The sequence below is a fragment of the Nyctibius grandis genome, chromosome 3 (assembly GCF_013368605.1).
Source record: "Nyctibius grandis isolate bNycGra1 chromosome 3, bNycGra1.pri, whole genome shotgun sequence".
Lineage (NCBI taxonomy): Eukaryota > Metazoa > Chordata > Aves > Nyctibiiformes > Nyctibiidae > Nyctibius > Nyctibius grandis.
In genome coordinates, this window is record NC_090660.1 from 60,656,763 (window position 1) to 60,681,460 (window position 24,698).

General features: G+C 41.7%; 1 protein-coding gene across 5 annotated transcripts in view; it reads right to left on the minus strand.

Annotated features, from left to right (window-relative positions):
- The window catches only part of ZNF521 (zinc finger protein 521), a 242,183-nt gene that overhangs the window by 8,998 nt on the left and 208,487 nt on the right, over positions 1-24,698 (minus strand). For all 5 annotated transcript variants that reach the window (XM_068396135.1, XM_068396134.1, XM_068396140.1 and 2 more), the window contains 2 exons: positions 23,244-23,375; positions 20,442-20,557 (listed from right to left, as the gene is read on the minus strand). In XM_068396135.1, coding sequence (XP_068252236.1) covers positions 20,442-20,557; positions 23,244-23,375 — 248 coding nt within the window. The remainder of the gene's footprint in view (positions 1-20,441; positions 20,558-23,243; positions 23,376-24,698) is intronic.

Here is a 24,698-nt window from a genome sequence, read left to right on the forward strand (position 1 = left end):
TCCTTCCCCAAAAAGAAAATTGTTAATTAAGTGGGAATAAAATCTTAAACAAAAAAGGCAAAAGGAGGCACTTCTGAGAAATGTATCAAAAGTCTTATTACTTTAGAATATGGTTATGATTACCCTGGTATAAATTAAGAGAAACTCCTCTGAAATCAAGGGATTTTCAAGATAGGGACAAGTAAGAATTGAGCCAGGCCTGTAGGGTTTAAAATAGAGTGAATATTGCTCATGTACTGACTGACCCTCTGCAGAGGCCACAGCCAGAAGTCTCTTCACTGTGTCAGACACAGCCAGGCAAAGAGCAAGCAGAACCCGATGCTGAACAAATCCAGGTTTATCTGCAGCTATTGTTCAACAGAGTAACAGGGGACAACAAGCTTTGATAGGCAATACTGCCTAATAAGATATTTAGGCATTAAGTCAGTGTTTTACAGACGCATATGTTCACGGGCTAGTTGTTGCTCTGCTTTAATTTTTTTTTTCTTTGTTATGTTTAATTTATCATGCTGGTGCTTTCTAAACTGCAACATCTGTAAACAAGTTTAAGTTTGACCTCCCTCCCATTTTACATCCATGAGCAGCACTCCTACTTCGTGCTCTAATTTTAGATACCTCAAAGATAAATAAATCTGTGGGGGAAGAGAGAGAGGTAAAAAACCCAAACAACAAAACCAAAAACCCTTGTCTGACAATATGTGTTCATCTTATGTGAATACAAATTTGCCTAGCTGAGAGTGAGGAACTGGCTCCTGGAACTGGAGCTATGCTATGTACAGATTGCTTTATAGGTCAAACACAATTAAACAAACTACTACTAAATATTTAACAGCTCGGTGCAGTAATTAGTGACAAATAATGGAAGCTTAAATTGATAACTGCACAGAAATGTCCTGTTGGAAACGTTACACATTTCTTGCTCCTCCTGTTTCTCTCATACTCGCTGAATCCTGATAGGTCTTTGCAGGGATTAAACTGACAAATGAATCTGCATTTTACACACATCTATTTGGTTAGCAATGAGGTTTTCTATGAGTTGTGAGAAGGGACCTTCCATGTGGATCTTCTTCTCAAATTTCCTTTTTTTACTTTTAAAGCCTGGATCATGAACTGCTTCCAAATCTTAAACCAACTGGCAGGTTCAGAATTTAAGCGACTGTCCATAGGATTCAAAAGGTCACCCAATTAAAATGGGGAAGCACACAGCGCTGTGATTTATATGCAAAGGACAACCTTTAAAACAATGATCCTTCCCACTTTTCCACAGGTGCATGTACAAGAATTCCTTTGAACAAAATTACAAGGGAAATTACAAGTTTCTTGATACAGCCTGAAAGAAAAGCGCCGTAACTTGTCTGCACTCTTATTATGCGGACAGACGCATCTCACACTCGTATCAATTGCCGAGTTCACCTCCCTACCTCGTGCCATAACGCTGGGTATTCTGCTAATCAGGTGACAAAGGGACAGCCTGGAATCTGGATTCCCCACACATTGCCAGCCAGTGCGTGGGGCCTTGTACAACAGCTGTCAGCACACTGGAGGTTATGGATCAGCCCGAGATTCACTCAGAGTGACTAACACTGTTTTCACTCAGCTAAAAAGAAATCCTGAAACAGCCCAGTTTTAAAATCACCAAACCTGGCTTTTTTACATGGAAATCATGTTTGGTAGTTATCCAGCTAGTAAGCATACGTACACCCAGTCAAGACAATGTGTAAGTAAGTGGACCGATGCATATTTCGGATCCCGAAATCAGCAACACAAGTGAAATATGTCCCCTTGTTCCTAGTACAGCAATTTTCAAAATGTGTAGGAAAGAAAAGGAAAAGCTATGGAGTTCTGCTAGCTCTCCTCCTCTTCTAAATACTCCGAAATCTGTTGCACATTAATGCATCTATTTCCTTCAAGACAGTTTGCAAGGAAAGCCAGATTGAGCAGATTTGATGGCAACGGCCAAAGATTTCTGAGCTGATAAACAGAGGCCTCCACGGCTTTTGCTCCCTGACTACCTTTACAACTGGTTGCTGTGCCAGTCCACCTTGGACACAGAATCATAGAAGGGTTTGGGTTGGAAGGGACCTTAAAGATCATCTAGCTTCAACCCCCCTGCCATGGTCAGGGACACCTTTCCACTAGACCAGGTTGCTCAAAGCCCCATCCAACCTGGCCTTGAACACTTCCAAGGAGGAGGCATCCACAGCTTCTTATAGCCCTTATCCCTACAGCTCTTCAAAGAAGGAATAGTGGGAACTGGGATGGTGCTTATGTGGCAGGCTTGGAATGTGTGTGAATTACAAATCTACTTGTTGGAAAAGAAAATAAGGACAATTTTTTTCCTTCATAGCTGGCAACTAGTTAGACAGTTAAGAACCGTATGTTGAAATGTTGTGTTCTTAACCTCATTTGAGTTCCCACCTTTTCAGTCCAAGAAACTTCATGTTGTAAAGGTGACTTTTAGAGAGACCAGAATGCTATTTTGCCCTTTACAACAATGTCATTACTTCTCTAATTTTTGTAAGGACACACACTGTAAATCAATAAATCTGGAGTGTTTACTGACATGTGGTACCAGGACAATAAAATCTTATGTTTGTCATTGTGGTTATTGGTTGTAAAATGCAGAAGTCTGGATTCTCTATTGTCTTCTGGTTTTGTTGTCATTTGCATTTGTGTAAAAGAAGCATGAAATGTGATCACAGCCAAATGGGAGGAATTTTACTCTCACTTTCTCCTATTTTCAGAACCTATAAAAGGGGTATGACAGTGAAGTCCAGCTGCCACATTTTAATACTTCCCCCTGCTTCCAAACAAGAAGGACTACACAAAGAAGCATCCTTTTATGCCTTTTTCTTTCCTCCCCATCAGGGAAGAAGTATCCTCCTATCAAATGTCATTCTTTGAGGTTGGTCATTCTGGTTCCTGTCACACAGCTGGCCAATGACACGTTGCAAGTCCGACTGTCATTAGATCCTGCCTTGATCCTGCACTGACAGTTGAAGAAACGCCCCCCCCCGCCACCTCTGGGTTTGGCTTGTGATGCTGTGGTACTCCTATCTCCAAGGCTATCTCCTGCTAGGGGATCCAGCCTTGTGCAACTGCCGCTTTCACCCCTTGTTGCCCATTAGGACTGGTTTTTACTGTGGCAAACCTCTGATCGAGTGAAAAGAATCACATTTAAGAGTAAAATAACTGGAGACAACGCTTACACTCATTTGCTGTCTATGTGTAGTGCCAAGGTGTCTGAAATACAGAAGTTTAATTCCTTTACAAAAAGATGTGCTGTAGCTATGGTGAGGCTAATCTATAACGCTCGCAGTCTTATATAATTTGCTACTCCAAGTTAATTTTAATTCATTACAATAAAACCCACCTAATTAAAATAACTCTTTAAAGTGAAGTATTAGCTCGATCCCAGAAAAAAGAGGAGGAATCTTCGCTATTGGACGGCGATTCATCATATCACAGTGCACACTTGTATAAATTCAAAGGTAAGCTATGAACAAGTACCCACAGCAATAGTGCCATGCATAAAGGGGCAGGCACCAGGAGGCCTGCTTTCTAATCAGTCCTCAAAAGAACCTGCCACACAGAAGTGGCACTTATTCTAATTTAAAGCTCTCACAGTTACTTTACCTTGGCAAAATTTATAAACTAATAACTTCAGTAAACAGACTGGCACTCCAAAGAGAGAAACAAACCCAACACAACTGTTCAGGCCCGCAGAGAAAGCAGCTTTCCCAGAAAGGTACCATCTTCAACAATGAGGTAAAACATTTGTTTGGGGGCTACTCTTATGGTCCCTGATGTTCAGTAACGGTTTTGAACCGTACCATTAGCGTCAGCAAGATCTGTACTGGCACTTCACTGTGGTCTACAGTCTATTGTCCCCGCAAATCTTTTCAGCATCTTAAGGCATTTTACACACCTGTATACTTGTGTTCTGGTCAGCTCAAGCAAAGAAATACTTCTGGATTTGAAAGAGCCTACTCTGGGGCTAAGGCTTTCCCTTAAAATGCCATTAAATTGCCAGGGCAATTTGCTCTCAAAATGTCAGTTTAAAACCATATTTAATATTTGCAATTAAAGCTCACATTCTTTCTTGTCTCTAAGATTTTTGCTTCTCAGTAACTGTTAAAAATTAAAAAAATTATACTCTTCCCCATTTACATATATGAAGGAAAAAAAGGAAAGCAGAAAGGAATAATAAGGACTAAGCAGAAAATCTCTGTAATACATGCAGCACAATATTGGAATTTTTTTTGTTATATCCTAAAACACACCACTTTGTCGAAAGTTTCTTTTCAAATCAAAGCAATACTACAGTAAAACAACTGCAGGCAAAATTTCTAAGACACAACACAGTTTGTGTCAGAACGCTCATCACTTTAGGCTGACTTGTCAAACTATCTTGGGGAACATGGTAAAAAGGCAAATCTACAAGTCGGCAAGAAACTTTTGAATGATAAAAAGTTATGTGTTGTTCACAAACCACAGAACCCTGTGCAGTGTTAACCGAGCTGTACTGACGCTTACAGCAGATGTCTGTCCCTTCCTACTGCTTATAGGCACGCCTGCTGGGGCTCTGCTCCTAGGACCACTGAGAGGGAGCCAACATTTTGAAGCTCTAACAGAAGAAAGCAAATAACAGATCTGTGCTCAGATGAGTGATGTGAAACAGATATCAGAATTTAGTACTACACACAGATACCTGTTATCAGCAATAGAGCTATATTGTAAATTTGACACGGGTGAAGTCAGCAAGATGACATTTTTGAACCCCGATATGCAATTTCTGGCACCTACGTTTTCACGAGTTTCTCAGCACCTTGCAGAATTCAACCCCCACACCCAACCCACCTCCTTAGGGGACCCAGTATGGTCTCAAGGTGCCTCTTTTTAGGCATCAGGGATTAACATTATGGCCACAGGGCTTTTCCAGAAACTAACACAGTTGTCAAGACAATCTACAGAACTCACCAGAGAATCATTGCTAAGGGTTTTTGAAATCACCACTTTTCATAGATATATTTCTCTATTAATTTCTGCACAACAGTCCGATATCTGCAGAGATTTATCATTCTCTGCTAAATTGTGTACGTTTTCAGAGTAATTCTTATACAACCACTGTATATTTTTGTAAATCCATGTGGCTTAAACATTCAAATCTTGGGCCTCCGTAGTCTTCAGTGCATGTTATAAGCAATCCTAAGGCTGCTCAAACTTACGGCAGCTCATAATATTCCCTACGGGATTGCTGTATCAATTAAAAATCCCTGGAATTCATTGGAGTCTGAGACACGCCTTAGAGGACCAAAAGGGAGTGATAAAGAACCAGCTAGAATCCTTGGCTGTCTGACTAAGGTACCTTTTATACTGGCAGGGGATGCAAATTGGAGCCCGAGGATCTGCACTTTCATTTTCAAAGCACTTTGCGAACACCACCACTTCGCCTTCACACCATTGCTGCGAGGGAAGTAAATATGTACAGTTCCAGCATCCTCTGTTTTCTGGAGGTGCAAAGAAGCACAGGGCATTTTTACAGGCACAGTCTGTTCACGCACAAAAGGGAGCTTTTGACAACCTCTTCCTTCGTAGGCAAATGAGTTTCCCAAGGCCACTGAGGGAACTGGCGGCAGAACAGGGATTAGTGGAGAGATCCTGCTATCCAGCTTGGTGCTAAGTCCACCCTGCCTCCCCTGCAACACACCGAAGCAACTTGCTGACTTCCAGCCGTACGCTGCTTTGCTGTAGAGGACAGATTACGGTATGTCATCCTCTATAATCCTCCTGTAAGAAGGATTCTACACACTTCCCAGGACCCCCCCGCCCCTTTCCTTCCCCCCACAAACGGAGGCAAGGTTAGAGACAAGTTGTTTTCTCAAGGCCGAGATTAAAAATGGCTCTGTGTTTTGCTAAGCATTCCTCTGAAGCATGGGCAGCGCGTGCGTGTGTGTCTGAAACCGACCCCAATGAAAGGAAGGAATGAGAGATGCTAAACAATGCTGCGCAAAGTTGCAGACTGTTCGGCTACAGGCCAGAAAATGAATCCAATTTTTCATTCTGTCATTATAAATATTTCAGTGCAAATGGTACTGATTTTCTGCAACTGTGGTTAAGCAAAGGGCCTCCGAGTGAATATTTAAGGAAAAAAAAAAAAAGGAAAAGAAGATGAGGGAAGGGAAAAAAGAAAAAGAAGAGGGAGGGGCGGAAATTAAGGTTAGCTACCAATTAATTTCAAACTTTCACTGTAAAAGATTCTGGGAAAAATTCTACAGTGATGCAGCGTGTGACTTAAAGAAGGAGGAAAAAAAAACATTTACTCTGCTCTTCTTCTGACAGTTTCTCATAAAATATCTGCAGTCCATCTATCTTTTAGTACTCCAGGCTCCTCTGGAGAGCAGAAAATAGTAGTTTAAAGCTCACTTCAGTGCCAGTCTGCGGGAGATTGCTTTCCACAGGACCCCTGCTGATGGAGGCCTAGGGGAAGAGGCCCAGGAGTTATTCAATCAGTCCAAGGCTCTGGGGCAGCCGGGGCTCCTTTGAGGGCTGATTATAAAGCTGCCCTCCTGTTGCCTGCCTCCGAACAGAACGAAATGAGCAGTCTCTTGCTGAGCAGATTCTGCAAGAAGGAATTTCACCTGTCATGGAGTTTGTCAGAATTTCAGGATTTATCTAGGTGCAAAATTAATAAAATACCAACTAGGATTTCAGCCTGACTACTCATCTGTGTCATCTCAAAGTGATGTTTCACCTAAGAAAACCTGGACACAGAGCTACTGAAGTCATTCTTGCCCTACTTTTGCTCGGGAGCTTCGGCAGGATGCTATGACTGAATAACAAAACGATTAGAGGTGGATTTCCTGACAATTACACTCGACGTCAAGCACTGGGTGGGTGCTACCGTCCTAACATGTGACCTTCCACCTTACTTCTGCGGTTCCTAAATCTCTCTAGAATAAGCTATGAATCTGAAATAGAAAAAGATCATTTCTGCAGTTTATAACCTAGCAGGTCCCTTATGGCAGCACATCTGTTAAGTTCATACACTGGTATTCCAGGTCTGGATTTGATTTATAAGTTTTAAAGGAATACAAACAACAGACTACATAAGATTAGATTTAGTGAAACACTGCAAATTAATATTGCTGTGACAGTCAAGTACATGGTCTTTTAACCATATTCTGAGTCTAATATTGCGGTAAGGTGCCAGGTTGATAAAGCATCATCTCAAACCTCTGTGAACTGAGCTCAGTTCTTTCGAAGCTAGACAGTCTCACCAGTCTTCTGACAGTGCCTTACAGCAACAATAATGATAATAAAAAAATCTTTGTACACTACCTATTTAAGTAAGATGTGCTAGCTTATAGCACTTGGTCACATGAATTTCAAGTCTCAGGTAGCATAGAAGCAATTAACTTGCAGCCTGCAAGAGAGCTTTTCAGCTAAAAGAGGAGATCAACTTGTAGAAAACAAAATAGCTGTCAGCTAAGCCAGCTGATGGGTAAATAAATATTATCCCATTTACAATGTCATTGGTTCACATCTTGACATGGAGAAACAGAGATCCCCTCTACCAAGAAACAACAAAATACGCCCAGATTGGGAACAAAGATGCATTTACCATCAACAGCTCTTACCCTACATTGTGGCAATTTCTGTACACTGTTCAAAGCTGTTTGCTGTTTGAAGTAACAAATCTACCTTTCTGTCTATTTGCTCGTCAGCATTTTCTAACAGGAGCTTAAAACAAATGGTATCATATCCCTTTCCTACCTCCTCACCCTTTAAATGACAATTCAACATTAATACACATCATAAAGCCACCTTTACCAGGCAGTAGTAGTCTGTCAGTTTTAACACCAAGAGATCTCAGAGCAGAGAGAGAGGGAGAAATCACGCAAGTAAATGCACAGATGGTGGGAGGGGACACAGGGTGCTCTCAGCAGGCTACAGTAGAGATGCATTAACTCCACAGAGGGATAAGGGCTCCCCACCAGTAGAGTCATGAATTATAACTGAGCATGGGAGCGAGTTCTTACTGCCTGTCTCACAGCAAATATACTGTTCCATTTTCCTGCACAATCACCTTTCACCTTTACAAACGCACAGCAAAGCAAAATGCACCACTAATATTTAACAATATCACAGGTTCTTTATATTACATAGCATACATCTATACTCACAAAGTACGGGGGGAAGCAGAGTATCCACTGACACAGTAATCCCAAGGAGATTTACACACCCATATCAGTGCCTGTGTCTAGTGATTCTGCTGCAAAATGAGACCATAACAATACAGATAAACAACTAAAGCTGCACGTAGAAATGTGTGTAACTCAGCAGTATTGGTTCACAAGAACTTAATCATCTCTTTCTCTCTTCCCTTGTTAACAGGGTGGAGGACACTCAAATTTCAGCTTTGAACACAAAGGAAGCTCAACTTAAAAAAAAATTATGACCGCCTGCAAAAATGCACTCTTTTTCCACCCAAAATCATATTTCAGCCTCAGTTTGATCAAAGCATGGTGAACCTGACCCCAATAACAGGTAGAAAAGCTAAACCTAAAAGCTGTTCCTCCTGGTTGGGGTTTTGTAATGAACAGCTCTGGTTGTGTAGTCATCTTTATCTGAGTCTTTTTGACTAATGTTTGGAACAGAGCAATCTAATGATGAAATTTTCTCTATTTTTTTCTCTAATTTTCTCTAAAGAGAAAAAAGAAAAAAAGGGGAAAAAAAAAAGAAGAAAAAAGGAAAGTCACCACTTTCGAGCCAAGACGGCTGTTTACTGGAGTTTCCTGGATGTGTCTCTTCATGAATCACTGACCACACCTTGTTTTCACAAACTATGTGCACCTCCTCCCTAGCGGAATTCATCCCCTCCCAGCTTTCCTCCTACTCAATGAACCCATCAATGGAGAAAACTTGTTATTTTAGGCAGCTGAAAATCTGACCAATTTTAAAGGATTCATTTACCATGCCTTTCACTTTCGTTTAAATCCTCAGTGTTCCTGTTCTAAATGACAGCACCGCAAGCACTGCTTTTAAGCACTATTCATCTTGCCTACCACATCTCAGCCTTTCACACAGAAGGCTGCTCTCTCTCCAACAATGGAGCCTTACTCCTTTATAGCTTGAGGGCAGAGACTGTTACTAGCTGTAGACTTGCTGCAAATATCACAATAAAGGCTACAAATGTGAATTTCTCTTAAAATATGGGTTCAGCTCTGGAGGTACCTTGCTTTAGAAAACTCTGTCAAGAGCAAACAATATATCTTTCTCCAAAATGCACAGCAGCCACCCGGTTGAAACAGCTTTTTCAAATGATCTAATGTGTCAATGGAATCAGGATGCTTGTGAATTTTATACTTTTCCCCACTTCAGGTCTCTAATCGATATTTTAGCTTTCTTCACACTTAATATACTCAGTCTTGGTTTGGCACCATGTCTTGTGGAACATCAAAAAAACAAAGAACAAACATCCCCCCGCTCCGAATCCCTGGAGCTTGAGGAGATGCAGGGCTACTGAGCCAAGCTCTGTGATGGAAAAGGTAGGGTTCAGACTACAGATCTTAAGAGGTGGCAGGTTTGCTGCTACCGAGCCCCTCTACCTATGTTTTGGTACACTGAAACCATGGATGGGTGAGGGTGCTGGGGTATATGAAGGCCACAGTAACCTTCTGTCAGCAGGGCAGAGGGAAGAGGGGGCAGACCTTGAGCGGCAAACTTTCAGTGATAACGTTGTGTCATCACTCATTGGGAAACTGCAGGACCAGTGGAGAGCGGAGCCAGGAATGAGAAGCTTATTCATGAGGATGGAGTGAGGGGGACGAGCAGCGGGTGGGGGGAAGGGAGGCAGATTTGCAGAACTGGCCATGAAGCTCCTCAGTACACCATAGCTGGATGCTTCATAAAGTCACGCTGATGGCAGTCCCGGAGATGGCCATCTGTTGTCAGCTCTGGGCCAGATGAAAGATAATATAATGGCAGCTACTGGTAGCTAACAGCAGGGCAGTTGTAGGAAGGAATGCGTCCTAGAATGAAGAAGTGGTGCTTCCTGTTTAGCACAGAAAATCAGTCATCGATATCAAGTACATTAGCAAGAAATTAATGGATGGACAATTAAGAGAACTGAACTGATCTACCAGGGAAATTATTTAAATGCAGAGTGCTTATTTCTTCTGCTTACTCCAGGTGTATGAGCCAACTGATCTGACTAATGGCAAGGTGTAGGCTGAAACGTTCAGGGCACAGATGATAAAACCTCATTTTCTGCAAAGGGCAGAATTCCATTTCTAATGATTATTTGTGGGTCAGGGAATACATTTACTGCTTTCCCTGCCTTCAATCTACAACAGGACTCCCTGATGTTCACAGAGGTTTCTACAATGACTGAGGTTAGAAACTGGCCTTTATGTAATATCCGAACTTCCTTTTATTATTATCATGATTTATTTTTACAAGTGCCTTATCATTATTATCAGCATCACTCAGTAGAAAAAATGTTTGCCTTCCCAAGCACTATTATTTCTATCTTGTTCCTTTCCTTGCCCCATAATCTCCTTTCTACTTCTACTCCTTTGACTTTCCTTCTTCTTTTGCCTTTCTGTGTGTTTTCCTTTCTGCAGCAATTTCTGATTTGCTTCTTTAGGCTGAAATCTCGCACACCTTGCTGTTCCGTTTTCTAAAACAATCATAAATCATGGTGTTAATGTCGACATGTAATGTCACTGAGATGTTTCAGAATCAACACTTAAAAAGACAAAGGAACAGTGAAGCTTATCTTCTGATTGCCGTGGTTTCACACTGCTTTCAGACTGGAGACAACAAACTTGATTTAATATATTCGCATGACACAGCCTTTGCAGTCACAAGGATTACAAACTGTACTATATTACCTGATTCTGCATAGTCTATTTAATGTTGACCACACAAGGCAATAAGGAGAACAGATCCAAAGTATGGGTTAACCTTTTTTGTTCCTACCAATTTTTTCAAAAATAGATCCCTATACTTTACAAAAAGAATCCAGGCATACAACAGCATAAACAGGAAGGAGTAGGCAAAATAGGGACATATACTCAAGCACATACACATTTGGGTATGACTCTATTCACCTTGAAAGAGAAGGAATATACATTTTTGCTTATTTTTATATGGGCACTTTGTGGGTGTAGCTCAGTACTTATTTTGGACAGTATATTTAGCTTCCAATCCTTTGCCATTTTACTGTTGCTTAAGTCTGAATTTCTTTTCAAATTAAATTGGTTTATTCAAAGGCAATATTCATCACTTAACTGCTACACTGTCTTTGTCAATTAATTCAGTAATTTCATCAATAATATCACTCATGCATCCGAAGAAACAAACCCATAATTGTGATTCAATTGCTCCAGAAATTTAAGGAACACTCAGGGAATGTGTAAGAGATGTCATGAACACATTGTTTCCTGCTTATTTACAGGAAAAAATGCGGAAAGTTTCACAGGCTGACTGTGGCATGTAGAGTTACAAGTATAAGGAGTATGTGGAGACAAGTAAGAACCATTAATACTCAGTCCATCTTTGTCAAGCACTATTTAGTGAAATCAAAATGGTCCCTGAAAAACTCTGGCACTTGGAGCTTGGTGGGCTTTGCAATGGGCTATAAATATTCATGAACTAACGAAGTACCCACAGGGAGTGTTTACATTTGAACAGGCCAATCAAAGGAGAGTGAACTCACAAGCTCTAAACCTGGAAATTTCTTATTTAGAAAAGAATTACCGCATGACAACCTAATATGGCCATAACACCCCTCAATCCCCAGGAGGGAGAGAGCACTGGAAGGGAATTCAAAGTATTTTTTTTTGGTATTTAAACTTTTTTTGACATTGAACCAAAAGACTTGTAGAAGGAACACTTTGAAGGTATGTCCTTAAAGAGCTAATGCATGAATGCCTCCACTGTGCTTCTCTCGATATCCTTTTTGAGAAAATTTGCAAAGACAATAATTGTCCCTTCTAGGGAAAGAAGTCTCAAGTCTCAGGAACACAAGCCTGAATTTTTTCAGTCTTGGAAGACATGGAAAAATACTCAGTGCACATACTGGTGTACACTAACATCCATACAGCTATCTGAAACAGAAAGCATAGTAAGAGTTCAGGAAAAAAAGGACTTGAACTAATCCTTGCAATGCATGCAGCTCTATCTAGTTCCCTCAAAACATTAGCATTAATTGCGATCCTCATATCTCAGGCACACATATTATTATCATCATCCTCACTCACCAGACGGAGAGGATGCATGGTTAAGTGGAGCAAGTTAGTACCAGACCTCGAAACTGAATCCAGCTCTCCTGACTCCGAGGCATTTGCTTTGAGAAAAGCAACCTAATTGCCTGCTAAGGACTAAGGCCAACATTACTGAATGTGGCGCCTGTATTTAGGCATCAAAAGTGTTTTGCAGAAACCTTAAAAGAGGCTACGGCTGCTCAGCACCTATGCTTTTATCAAGGTCCCTAACTTCAGGCTTTTATGACCTGATTTCCTGAGGTACTCGGCACCAGCATCTTGCACTGGCCTCAACTGCAGCTGGAGGTGCTCAGCACCCTCTCAGAAATAGGCCATTGAGTTTGAAAATGTTGGCCTAAAGCTTTGATTGTTAATTGGATTTCAGGTAGGCTTCTTCTTAAGAAGCGCTGACAAAGTTATTCCCTGCTGGCTCCTGGCCTTTGGGGCCTAGAAAGCCAGCATCTATGTTCTACTTGTCACCCTAAGAGTTTGTGGACCTAGAAATGCCAGAGCTAATCTCCAATTTCACGTAAAAAAATGTTTTGAGGCCTTTTCTTTGTGAAGAAAACATCCTTGAAAATCTAACTTCACCTGCAGGTTTGAAAGTTTTGTCCCTGTTTTTGTGTAAAGAGTATAAATCATTCATAGTCTCCCCTCCTGTCATGGAAGGCTTGCCCTTGGGACCTACATGACACACAGACTCAACTACTGCGGGGGTCTTGGCAAAACAACGCTATACGGAGGTAGCGGTGCCACTGCTGCTATGGCTGATGCTATTCCCACACCAATCTCTTTCCCAGCTGGCCCTCAGAAGGCCTCTGCCACAAGAAGACAACCCCAGCCCAGGTTAATTAGCAGTTTTCTCTAGCTGACCCCCATATGAGAAAATACAGTGTTTGAATCCCAGCTCTGCTACTGTCTCCACTAAAGGTCTCAGTCAAGTCTTTTAACTCTTGCAATAGCCTAGAGCTTGCTTAGTTCTGCTCTGGCTCAGGTCAAAGGTATTTTAAAGGCCATTTCAAAATGTTGAGATCTTTGGGAGCATTTTACTATGCAGAGATCTTTGGAAGTTTAACCCTTAAAGCAATGAGGAACAAACTGGAACATTAGTTTCAACAGTGCTAACCTTGGAACATGAAAATGTTAAAACTGGACATCCAGAGAGGGACACACATAAAGCTACATAAAACTTCTGGAGACTCTTCTATGCTGTCCCTGCCCCACTCTGCTTCAGGGAGCTGAGAATGTTCTCCTGCTGTTTTAAGTGACATGAGTAACATCTGCTATGAGTGCTTCATTCTTTCTTTCATCCTTTCCCTGGGGAGGGAACTGTGTATTTCATTTTGGAAGAGCTCTGTTGTTGTAGGTTGGGGTTTTGGGTAAGGTTTAGAAATCTACATGCAGGTACATGTTTATTTGAGAGAAGGGAGCCTTTGGAACATTTAGGTGCACCCTACTCTTAAAAGTGTAAATTGAGGACATTCATGGTAATGCCTAACTGCTGTGTAAGTCTGTTCCATGCTCCCAGGCCAGCCTGAGAAAGTTTTAGCTCCTGTGCCAACAAGCTTCAGCTCTTTCATAAAAACACTCACAAAGTAGGACTGTCAACTACCATGTTATTACCAAATGGGAAGAACTTTTCAGTGACCTCTGAGATGTGCTAGACCCAGTCCACCAAGAATATTAAGCACTGAGTCTTAGAGCACAACTGGATAAACATGTAGGAAGGCAGTGTAGATAGCAAGAGAGCAGGCTGAGTATGCTCCTGGTCTCCTTTGCTACTGAGGAACAGTGCTGCAGCTCTCAGTATTAGCTGGAATGTCCTACAGACTGATGGCTTCATGCCCAGGTATTCTGCCCTGATGGAGTCCAGACGGGAAGCAGCAAGGGCGTGAATCACTGAGGCCAGGTCCCTTTTGAACAGGATGGGAAGTAACTGCTGATCCAATTATTTCTTGCCCTAGTTTTCAGGTCTGTAAAGTGAGGACACTTAACTACCCCAGGGGCAACTAATTATTAGTCACAAAATGTTAAGTAAATGCTCTAATTCACTAAAAAGAGATATAATTTTTGTATTGGGCAAAATGGTCCTGAGAGGCCATGTAATCTTGGCTAGCATCATATTCAGAACTAACTATCATCACTGATAAAACACTGAAAAAACCTGTACAATTATTCAGCAATTCTACCGGACATTGGTAGCTCTCTGACGCAGCAACATCTAAAAAAAATCCAAAATGAACCACTCACTCTGGGTAACACCCCACAGGCGTGTCTCATTCCTCCCCACAAACACCACGATATGTTATGTTGACTATGGAAGTAATACTAGGACTGGAAATAGGAAAGGAATGGCTTCTCCTCATCAGGGACAAGGGAAGCACAAACACCCGTTCAAACACCTAAGCCTAAGTCAAAGACTAAGGCAAAAGAAACAGGCACTGGAAATAGCATGAGGACAAGAAAGGGAAGTTTTAATAGGCACAAATTACTTCATCATAATTTAATGAAAATTCGATATTAAGTTAAATTAGTGATATTTCTTTACTTCCTTACTAATTAAAAGTTCAGTATTAGGGATGGTGGATGGAGAAGACTGTTTTAGATATACCCGCCCTGCACTGTATGGTCATACTCCAGGTGTTCAGCTAGAAAAGTTTCATCTTCTGGGAGACATCAAGGCACCCTACATATACACCTACCTTGCAGTTTCCTTATCTGATACCTAGACGGGATATATTTCTGATTTTAAAGATTGTTACAGGCCTATTTCTGAAAAGCCTTTATTGTATTAAGCACGTCTTATTAAAACCTTTCCATTCTAAAGAACAAACATTTTTAGGGACATACTTTTTCAACTCCATTTCAGAAGCATAAATACACCACACAGCCTTTTGAACATGTAAGTATGAAAATTCACAACTCAGAACACTCTTAAAACATACACTTCTAACTAACTGTTACAGGTTTCCATTTGCTTCCTTTCTATGGAGGTAGTATCTCCAAAAATTTAATGCTGGTTCAATAGCTGTGGCACACAAAGCCTTTTAAAGGAAGTGGCAAAGTTGGGAGAAGGGTGAGCTATGGATATGATCTTAAAACAAAGAGTAAATTCCTGTAAAATCTCATTATTTCAACTTAAAGGTTGAGTAATACATTGCAGGTTTGATTTTCAGGACTGGTCATTTATTCCGTCTTCTCTCTGGAATGTGGTCCTATGGGATTGTCTTGCATTCCTAACAGGGGTCTGGAGTGAAATCATGGAAACCTCTACAGAGAGTCCTACTTGTTTTTTGCTTTGAGAAGATTGGTAATGAGGGGATAGTAACTTCCCTAAGGTGAGATGAACGTAGTACGTGGGGATTCTTATATTCCTATAGCCTACTCTTCCCGGAACAGGAGTCAGAAAATGCTAAGCAAAGAATCGCACTGGGCTAAACACCAAGTTAAGCATCATAATACATTTATTTTCTGTATCCCTGGATTCATTCCCTTTAATTATCAGCTGTACTATATGTGTGCACAGGGCTTCTATGCTGTTGTGTTCTGCCCTGCTCTATCTTGTTCATGTTCTTACTCTGCCTACAGCCATGGAGTGCTGTCCGTGGCTTCTAATCTGAGATGATTAGCATCTCTCATGCATGGGAGATGCACTTCAGATGCATGTTTAAATTAAAAGCAACCATTCCTGATAGAGGGAATAAATCCACTGTTACGCTGCAAGCCCCAACACAAACCACGGTAATGTGAAAGGATAGAGAAATATAACCCAGAGGCTAGTTGCCAAAGACTCCACTGCTTCAGTTGTCTGGTGGCCTGAACAAAGCAATGCCTCCTAGAAGAGGTTTTAAATGAGAGCAGGCTTGAGTTCAATGTATTTTCAGCAAAAGCAGACTCCAAAGGTCAGCACCTACTCCTCTGCCTAAGTGCTTTGCTGCCCTTTCACCAGTCCAGGTAGATAACTGGAGGTAAGAGCAGAAAGCCAGTGATCCCAACAAATAAATGTAAATGGCATGATGGTACTGCATTTTTTTAAACATAATGCATTCTCAGCTGGGGTGGGGCTACCCAACTTAGTTAAAATAATAAACTTAATGGATTAAGTGAATAAGAAAATTAATACCTTTTCCTTTTTGCAAGTGTAGATAAGCCAAAGAGAGGCTGTCTCTAAGGGTATGGAGTTGTGGTCTATTAAGAGCCTTCTGCAGCATGGAACAACCAACACACTGATTGCCACCTAGCCAATGTAGAGCATAATTTGTCTCTCTGTAGCGACATCCTTTTGTGCCCTTCACTAGAAAACCAGGTGCCTCAGTTATGTTGAAGTTTTAATGAACTAGGCTTAGATGGAGAGAGCAAAATCTTGCCCTCAGTCTTGGGCAGGGATGAATTTTGAGTGGACAAACATGTGCTTTTATTATAATAAAAAAGCTGAAGGCAGCTGCTTGGGACTCCAGGTATTTTGAAACGAGAGCATATTTTAGAGGGGACAGACTAGTAAGGAGGTGATTGTACATGTCACAGCTCCACCTGGATCTCTGTATATTTTGCATCTTCAGAATCCAGTTACCTATTCTGCCTTTTTAAAATCCAGTATGAATTCTGCTTCTATCCTCTTGTTCCCATTTCTTTCTTTTCATAATTACCTTTTGCATACCTGCACCCTCTCTCTTGCTGAGTTTTTTTTTTTTTCCTTTTGGTCTTCCTTCCCTAACAACCTCTCTTTTCTCTTTCCAGAAACTGCTAATGTCCCTACTTCTCCCTACTTCCCCATTGGATTTTGATAAATCAGTGATGAACAACAGAATTTGTGAAAATCAGTAAGCCAAAAATATTTAAAATTTAATATTTTTTCCTAGAAAAGCAGTTTCACCTTATTGGAAACAATTTGCAAAAAAATCCAAAAAGTATTTTGACCAAAAAAAACAAAGAAAATGATTCTACAAAAAACATGCTGTGAAAGAAACACATACAACAAAATTAGTTTCTGTCCTTTTCTCATTCCACTCACTTTCTCCTTTATTTTTCCCACAAGTCCTATAACTTTCTACACAATCCAGAATTTTCTGACTTCAAAACTCAATCTTGCCTCTTCCTGTCCATCACTATGTATGATTGACTTTTTCCCTAAATGTCCGACTTTCAATTTTCTTTGTCCTCCTCTTCCACTTTGGGTCAGAGCTTGCATACAATACCCACTGTGGACAGTAACTGACACAGATTTGGATCTATTAAAAACAGTAGAGAGACACAGCACAGGCACCTTGGAGTGTAACAGGTATGGTACTGCAGGTACTTCAGGAGCTCCCACGACCTAGGGGTCCACTGAGAAAGAGGTAGGGAAGGCTATCAGAAAGGCTTTATTCCATATTGTTTTCACGCAGAAAGAAATTAGGAAAGAGAAAATGCAGTGCAATCGATATGAATACCAGTCTCTCACACAATGAATTCATGCATGGTTTAAACACTCTGATTTCTTTTTTTTCTCCAAAGAAATATTTCATATCATCATGCCAAACATTAAGATCAGGTTTTCAGCATGTAAAACTTTCAGTAAGTGAAATACTAAATGGGCATATGTGTGCACATTGCTCACTAGCCTTTTGCCTCTGTTGATGAGATGAAACCCAGCTCTGGTCCAAAGCAAAATTAATTGTGGACACCTCAGTTAAAGGACTTAGAGATGGGGACCCTGAAAAACCTGAAGTGCTGAAAAATGTCTTCATTCCAAATGAAAATCACATGGCGGACAGTGTAGAAAAGGCCCTAATGTACAAATACTTCTCCTTGTTCCATCCCTATAGACCTACAGAGACACTGAAATTTTTTCCTCTGTCAATCTATCCTAATACTTAAATGTAAACTAAAATAATTTAGAAACAATCTTCTGCTGCTGTCTCAAAGTTTAACATCACATCAGGGATAACACAACACCACTTCTCACTGCAAGACAAGTAGCGCAGGATGTTAATACATAGTAAATAATCCCTTAATCCAAAATAGTGTTCAGATCTTCACAGAATCACAGAATCACAGAACGTTAGGGATTGGAAGGGACCTCAAAAGATCATCTAGTCCAATCCCCCTGCCAGAGCAGGATTACCTAGACCATATCACACAGGAACGCGTCCAGGTGGGTTTTGAATGTCTCCAGAGAAGGAGACTCCACAACCTCTCTGAGCAGCCTGTTCCAGTGTTCGGTCACCCTCACCGTAAAGAAGTTTTTCCTCATATTTATGTGGAAACCTCCTGTGTTCCAGCTTGCACCCATTGCCCCTTGTCCTGTCAAGGGATGTCACTGAGAAGAGCCTGGCTCCATCCTCATGACACTTGCCCTTTGCATATTTATAAACATTAATGAGGTCACCCCTCAGTCTCCTCCTCTCCAAGCTAAAGAGACCCAGCTCCCTCAGCCTCTCCTCATAAGGGAGACGTTCCACTCCCTTAATCATCTTCGTGGCTCTGTGCTGGACTCTCTCTAGCAGTTCCCTGTCCTTCTTGAACTGAGGGGCCCAGAACTGGACACAATATTCCAGATGCGGCCTCACCAGGGCAGAGTAGAGGGGGAGGAGAACCTCTCTTGACCTACTAACCATACCCCTTCTAATACACCCCAGGATGCCATTGGCCTTCTTGGCCACAAGGGCACATTGCTGGCTCATGGTCATCCTGCTGTCCACTAGGACCCCCAGGTCCCTTTCCCCTATGCTGCTCTCCAACAGCTCTGCCCCCAACTTGTACTCATACCTGGGGTTGTTCTTGCCCAGGTGCAGGACTTTACACTTGCCCTTGTTATATTTCACTAAATTTCTCCCCGCCCAACTCTCCAGCCTGTCCAGGTCTCTCTGAATGGCTGCGCAGCCTTCCGGTGTGTCAGCCACTCCTCCCAGTTTTGTGTCATCAGCGAACTTGCTGACAGTGCACTCTATTCCCTCATCCAAGTCATTAATGAATATATTGAATAGTACTGGTCCCAGTACCGACCCTTGAGGGACTCCACTAGACACAGGCCTCCAACTGGACTCTGTCCCATTGACCACCACTCTCTGGCTTCTTTCCTTCAGCCACTTCACAATCCACCTCACTACCCGATCATCCAGACCACACTTCCTCAGTTTAGCTGCGAGGATGCTGTGGGAGACCGTGTCAAACGCTTTACTGAAATCGAGATAGACCACATCCACAGCTTTACCATCATCTATCCACCGGGTTATGTCCTCATAAAAGGCCATCAGGTTGGTTAAGCATGACTTCCCCTTGGTGAAGCCATGCTGAGTGCCCCTAATGATCCCCCTATCCTTGATGTGCCTAGAGACAGCACCAAGGACAAGTCGTTCCATCACCTTTCCGGGGATGGAGGTGAGGCTGACCGGTCTATAGTTACCTGGGTCCTCCTTCTTGCCCTTTTTGAAGACTGGAGTGACATTCGCTTTCCTCCAGTCCTCAGGCACCTCTCCCGTTGCCCACGACTTAGCAAAGATGATGGAGAGTGGCCTAGCAATGACTTCCGCCAGCTCCCTCAGCACCCGCGGATGCATCCCATCAGGGCCCATGGATTTATGGATGTCCAACATCTTGTTCAACATTTATTTCTTCCTCTTTGTTGTTTTGTTTATCATTAGTAAACAGTATCATTACAAGTCTGAGAACAGCACATAAGAAGACAGTGTACCATTCTTTTGACTCTATTATTTTTTTCCCCCACCAAGTTAGTGTTTATGGGAAATGGCCACCAGGTAAACCAAGATAAATTCTGTCTACTTCCCCCCTCCACCTATCTCTACACTCCTACTTCAGTGCTTAGCTTTTCACATTTAGAGACAAAAGAATACACTTATTTTTCATTTCACTGCTTGAGTAAATGTTTTATGGATATCAAATTGAAAAATGGGATGTTCATTTCTCTCTCCTCAAGAACATTTTGAGCTACAACAACCTACAGAGCAAGAATCCAAAGGTGGCTCACAAAATGCAGGTCTGTATCAGGTGGCTTTCTGATAGCACTTTTTTGAAGCAGCATGGGTTGAATCACCTGCAGTTTCTCTTGTCCTTCTCTCATCCCTATCCTGATGATAAGCAAGTATCAGAAGAGGTCACGGCAAGCAAAGCTTTGAAATCAGCTATCATCAAATACATAATGCTATTATAACCAGGTAACAAGTGTGGTACCTGCAGCTCTGTTTGGAAGAAGAACTTCTGTGGACACTGTGTGCAGTCGTAGATCTTGTCTTCTTGTCCATGGGCTGAGAAAATATGCTGCTGCAACTTGTTTGCTTGGACAAACACTGGAATATTAGACAAACAACAAGCTTTTCATTATTTCATATTGCAAGTGAAGAGGTTTTTATGAACAATTTCCCATTAACACTCAGCAATTCCAAGAGGTAAAATTAGGTTGGCGCACTCTGCTTTCACATTACACTGTTGCTATAATGGGTACCAAACACCGCTATCTATCTACAAAGTGTGATCCTTCTTCTAAAATGAATGAATTGAAACAGATGCCTGGTTTTAAAACAAAACAAAACAAAAGACCCTAACAGGACAACCAATGAAGATTTCAAATTTAAAGAATTTGAAAATGCCATTTTCTGTTCAGAATTCTTTCTTCATGCTTAATGTGCTTTGATTGAATACACACAAAACTTATTTCCTAGCAACCAACAGGTTTGAAAAGCATTGATGCCAAAGTCCTGTTTACTCTGTGTGCCTAAAGTTAAAGCTAACAAACAGCTCTGTATTTAAATGTGCTAATGCTAAAAATTATATCCCACAGCTACACTGGGGCAATGTCTATAAATGTGAAACAGAACTGCAGGTAAATTCTCTTTGGATACTTTAAGATCAACTCTGCCTACACACTGAATGCAAGGGTTTCAATAATATAAACATGTTCAATTTTAATGACTACAAAACAAGGCCCTAAGACTGCGTAACAGTTTACCTAGGAGACATACTATTAATAATTAAATTGTATATGCCAGAGGCAGTGTTTGGGTTGGCAGCACTGACTTCTGATGGATGCCTGGTGCACTGTGACCTAAAAAAGTTTGCATCTACAATATTAATCTGTATAGGCAGGGAAAGGATTTATTAAAGATGCTGGCATTTGACTTTGACCCCACTCCTAATCATTAAAAGTATTCTAATTGCAAGGCAACAAAAACCATCAGAATATTGTTCTTCTGAGTCATACATTTTAATCACATTTCTCATTACCCTGAAAAAAAAAAGATCAGATTCCATTTTCCATATAAAACTTATATTGGTGATTTTTACTTCTTGTTAATATTCTAGCAAGACATGCTGAAATACTTTAATGGCATATTGCTAATAAAACACCATTGTTTATGATTAATGCTCGGTGTCTATTTACCCCATCAGCAAAAAGGAAAGAGTGTTTCACACAGATTGGAATCGACTTATCTCCACACTCTTTAACACATTTTACAAGGCTACTGGCTCAAACATTAAAGGATTAGTTTTATCAGGGATCTTGCTCACAAGGAGAACCATCAGCGGGTACTCCTTACATACGCAAGTATTTCATTTACAACTCCCTCTAACTTGGAAATTCAAGACCCATGGCATTACATTTAAAAAAAAGATCACCTCATAACGTGCACACAAAGGCAAGGGAAAAAAATAAGCAGAATCAGTAATGAAACCAAAAAACAAAAGAAACACCTAACTGAAAGAGTTATTGAACGGAGATGCCTAACAGGCAAACTGTTTACGGCAGTACTATACATGCTCAGACATTACTATGACAAGCTGTGCAGTGAAAGATGAACTATGTATTTTTTTAATTTTATAACCCACAGAAATGTGTGAAACCTGAACACAGTGAGGTAATAATCACCACCAGCCACTGTATCTGAGAGATGAAAAATTCAACTTTAATTTTCCTCTGTAGTGCACACTTAGGTTTTATTGGGAGGGGAGCTGCCAAACAAAGAGAAGTAAAATGAAGGTATTAAAGGGTCTATTTGCCTATCAATGAAAATCCTTCACTCCCATTAATGGAGAACAGAAACCTTGAATGGCTTCCAGAATTAGCAAGCCATTGTTGCAAGAATACCCAAAGTGTGTTTTGTCATGTTTGTGATTATCTTTGATTTTCATCTTGTAAAGCAAAATTGGGCATGTAAGCTACATATTAACGCTTATGTTTTAGGTTATCATTTCATGAAATGTTCTATTAAGAAGTCCTTAAAAAACCTCACAACAACTCTGTAGGCATCCTTTTAATGTGTTTCATTTCCAACAACAGCATTTTTCTGTTCCTCATTATGGCCCAAACATTGCAGTGCTTAGCCCTACTGGGTCAAGTTATTCTCTCACTTGGGTTTTACTACTGAATAACACCACTGACTTGGGGAGGATTATTCCACACTTGGACTTGTGTCAGGGGAGAGCAGAACTTGACTTGTGGCAAGACAGCATGGTTTGCCTTCTAAAGCACATTACAAGGGTGTTTCTTCTCACCACAAGCCAACAAACACACGCAAGCGGGCTTTCTTACCCGATCAGAGGTGAATGTTGCTGCACAGGCTATGCCTAGTAGCCCTTGCCCGTGGGGCCAAGTTCTGCTCCGAGTTATATCATTTTAGATGAAATATCTGTAGCTTTAAAGTACAAATTTATGGGCAGTTTTAACCTCGGCAAGTTTGGAACATGAAGGTGATGAATGCGATACCATGGAAGGTAACAGACTATCACTTCTGTAATCATAAGAAACTCAAACTTCCAATAGAAGAACTTGAAATGCAGTCCTTACAGATGGATGCCTGACCTTCCAAGCAGCTCAGCTTTCTAAACGATTTCTAATGAATATTACTAATAAGCACAAATGTAATATTCCCTCCTAAAACTGACCTAAAGCCAGCACATGAGACAGTTGTAAGTGGAGTGGAGTTCTGCATGCGCAAGCTAAGGGCACGACTGGGACAAGCAGTGATCGCCTCCTACCTGTAAAGCACACTGGACATTTGAAGGTGCCCCCCATGCCTTCAAAGCTGTGCTCTATCAGGTGGCACTGAAGTTTGGCAGGAGAGTCGAACGTCTGATTGCAGAGTTTGCATTCATGGTTCAGTCCTTCATCTGCGGGAGAAAGCAAAGGAAAAGTTAAATTCACCACAGCCCTTACCAAAGAACAAGTCCAACACAACCTATGAACTGAAGAGACTTTTTGTTTTCCTAAGCTCAGGAAACTGGATGTCCCTCAGCACCTACAGCTGCTAAAGTGTTCTCTTACCTGGTAGGTTTCAGAATGTACAAAGCTTAACTGGGCATTAAAAGCACAGATTTTCCACATACAATTAGCACTGCACAGGAATGCAGAGCATTAGACTTCAGTAGGAAATGATGAGTGGGACCAGAAACATCATCTCTTAGCCGAGTCACCCAGTCACAACCAAGTACCTTTGCAAAATAGCACGTGAGGAATTTAATGCTGATCACACATCATCTCGTCTACCACGGGTAAGGACTGTAACGCACACATTTTTGGCACTCTGGCTGACGTGGAGTTTCTCATAACCAGCGTGAGAGGGGAGGGTAGTTTATACCCTCACATCACTCCTGCTCCACGTTTCCAGTCCCAGAGGCGTAAGTGAAACCTTTTGCAAGCCGCAGGATTTCCCAGCTCCCTTTCTGACAATCCTAGATTTTTTCCCTTTATTTGCACTTCTCCTCTTAACAGCTCAGAAAAGTCCCTGGCGTCCCCTGAAGCAGCTTTCCTGTCAAGGTCCTGCGGCTTTAAAACCCTTCCCGCTCCCCGCTGCCTGTTCCTCCGCTTCCTTCCATTGTCCTCCGAAGGCTGGCTGGTGCCTGGCACCAGGTTCCCTTCCTGAGGGTGCTGCAGGATTCATCCACTCTGCCATGAGGGCAGTCAACGGCTGTCCTACTTAGAAACAGTTGCTAGGTAAGAAGTGGCTTCCAGCCCTGCTGCAGAGGCCTCAATTCCCACAGCGCCGCTTAGAAAAGGTCCTTCTGCATGTCACCAGTGTGCTACATGAGTAGCATTGATCTCGCAGGTAAATACCGTATCTGATTATTAAAAATCAAGTGGGAATAAAACGCTTGGTGACTGGCACGGCTCCCTACCCTTTCTCAGGTGAAAAGGCGTGATTTAGGAGAGCGCCCTGCCCGCCCCCGACACCTGAACACCAGGCTGCCTACCTCCCTCCTGCCGAACAGAGTGCTGCCTGCAGCGATTAGTGACCGTCATGACGGACATTCCCAGTTGGGAGTTGCTGCAGACGGTGACAGCGGCGACAACGTTTTGTACTGCACACAACAATCCTCCCCACCGATGTAAAGGAAATATGACGCGGTGCTTGTGTAGCTGAGTGGGGCCACATGTCCTCTCAAAATGATCTTAGTAACTTATCAGAATTGAAAAAATTTCGATGGTAGCCCTCA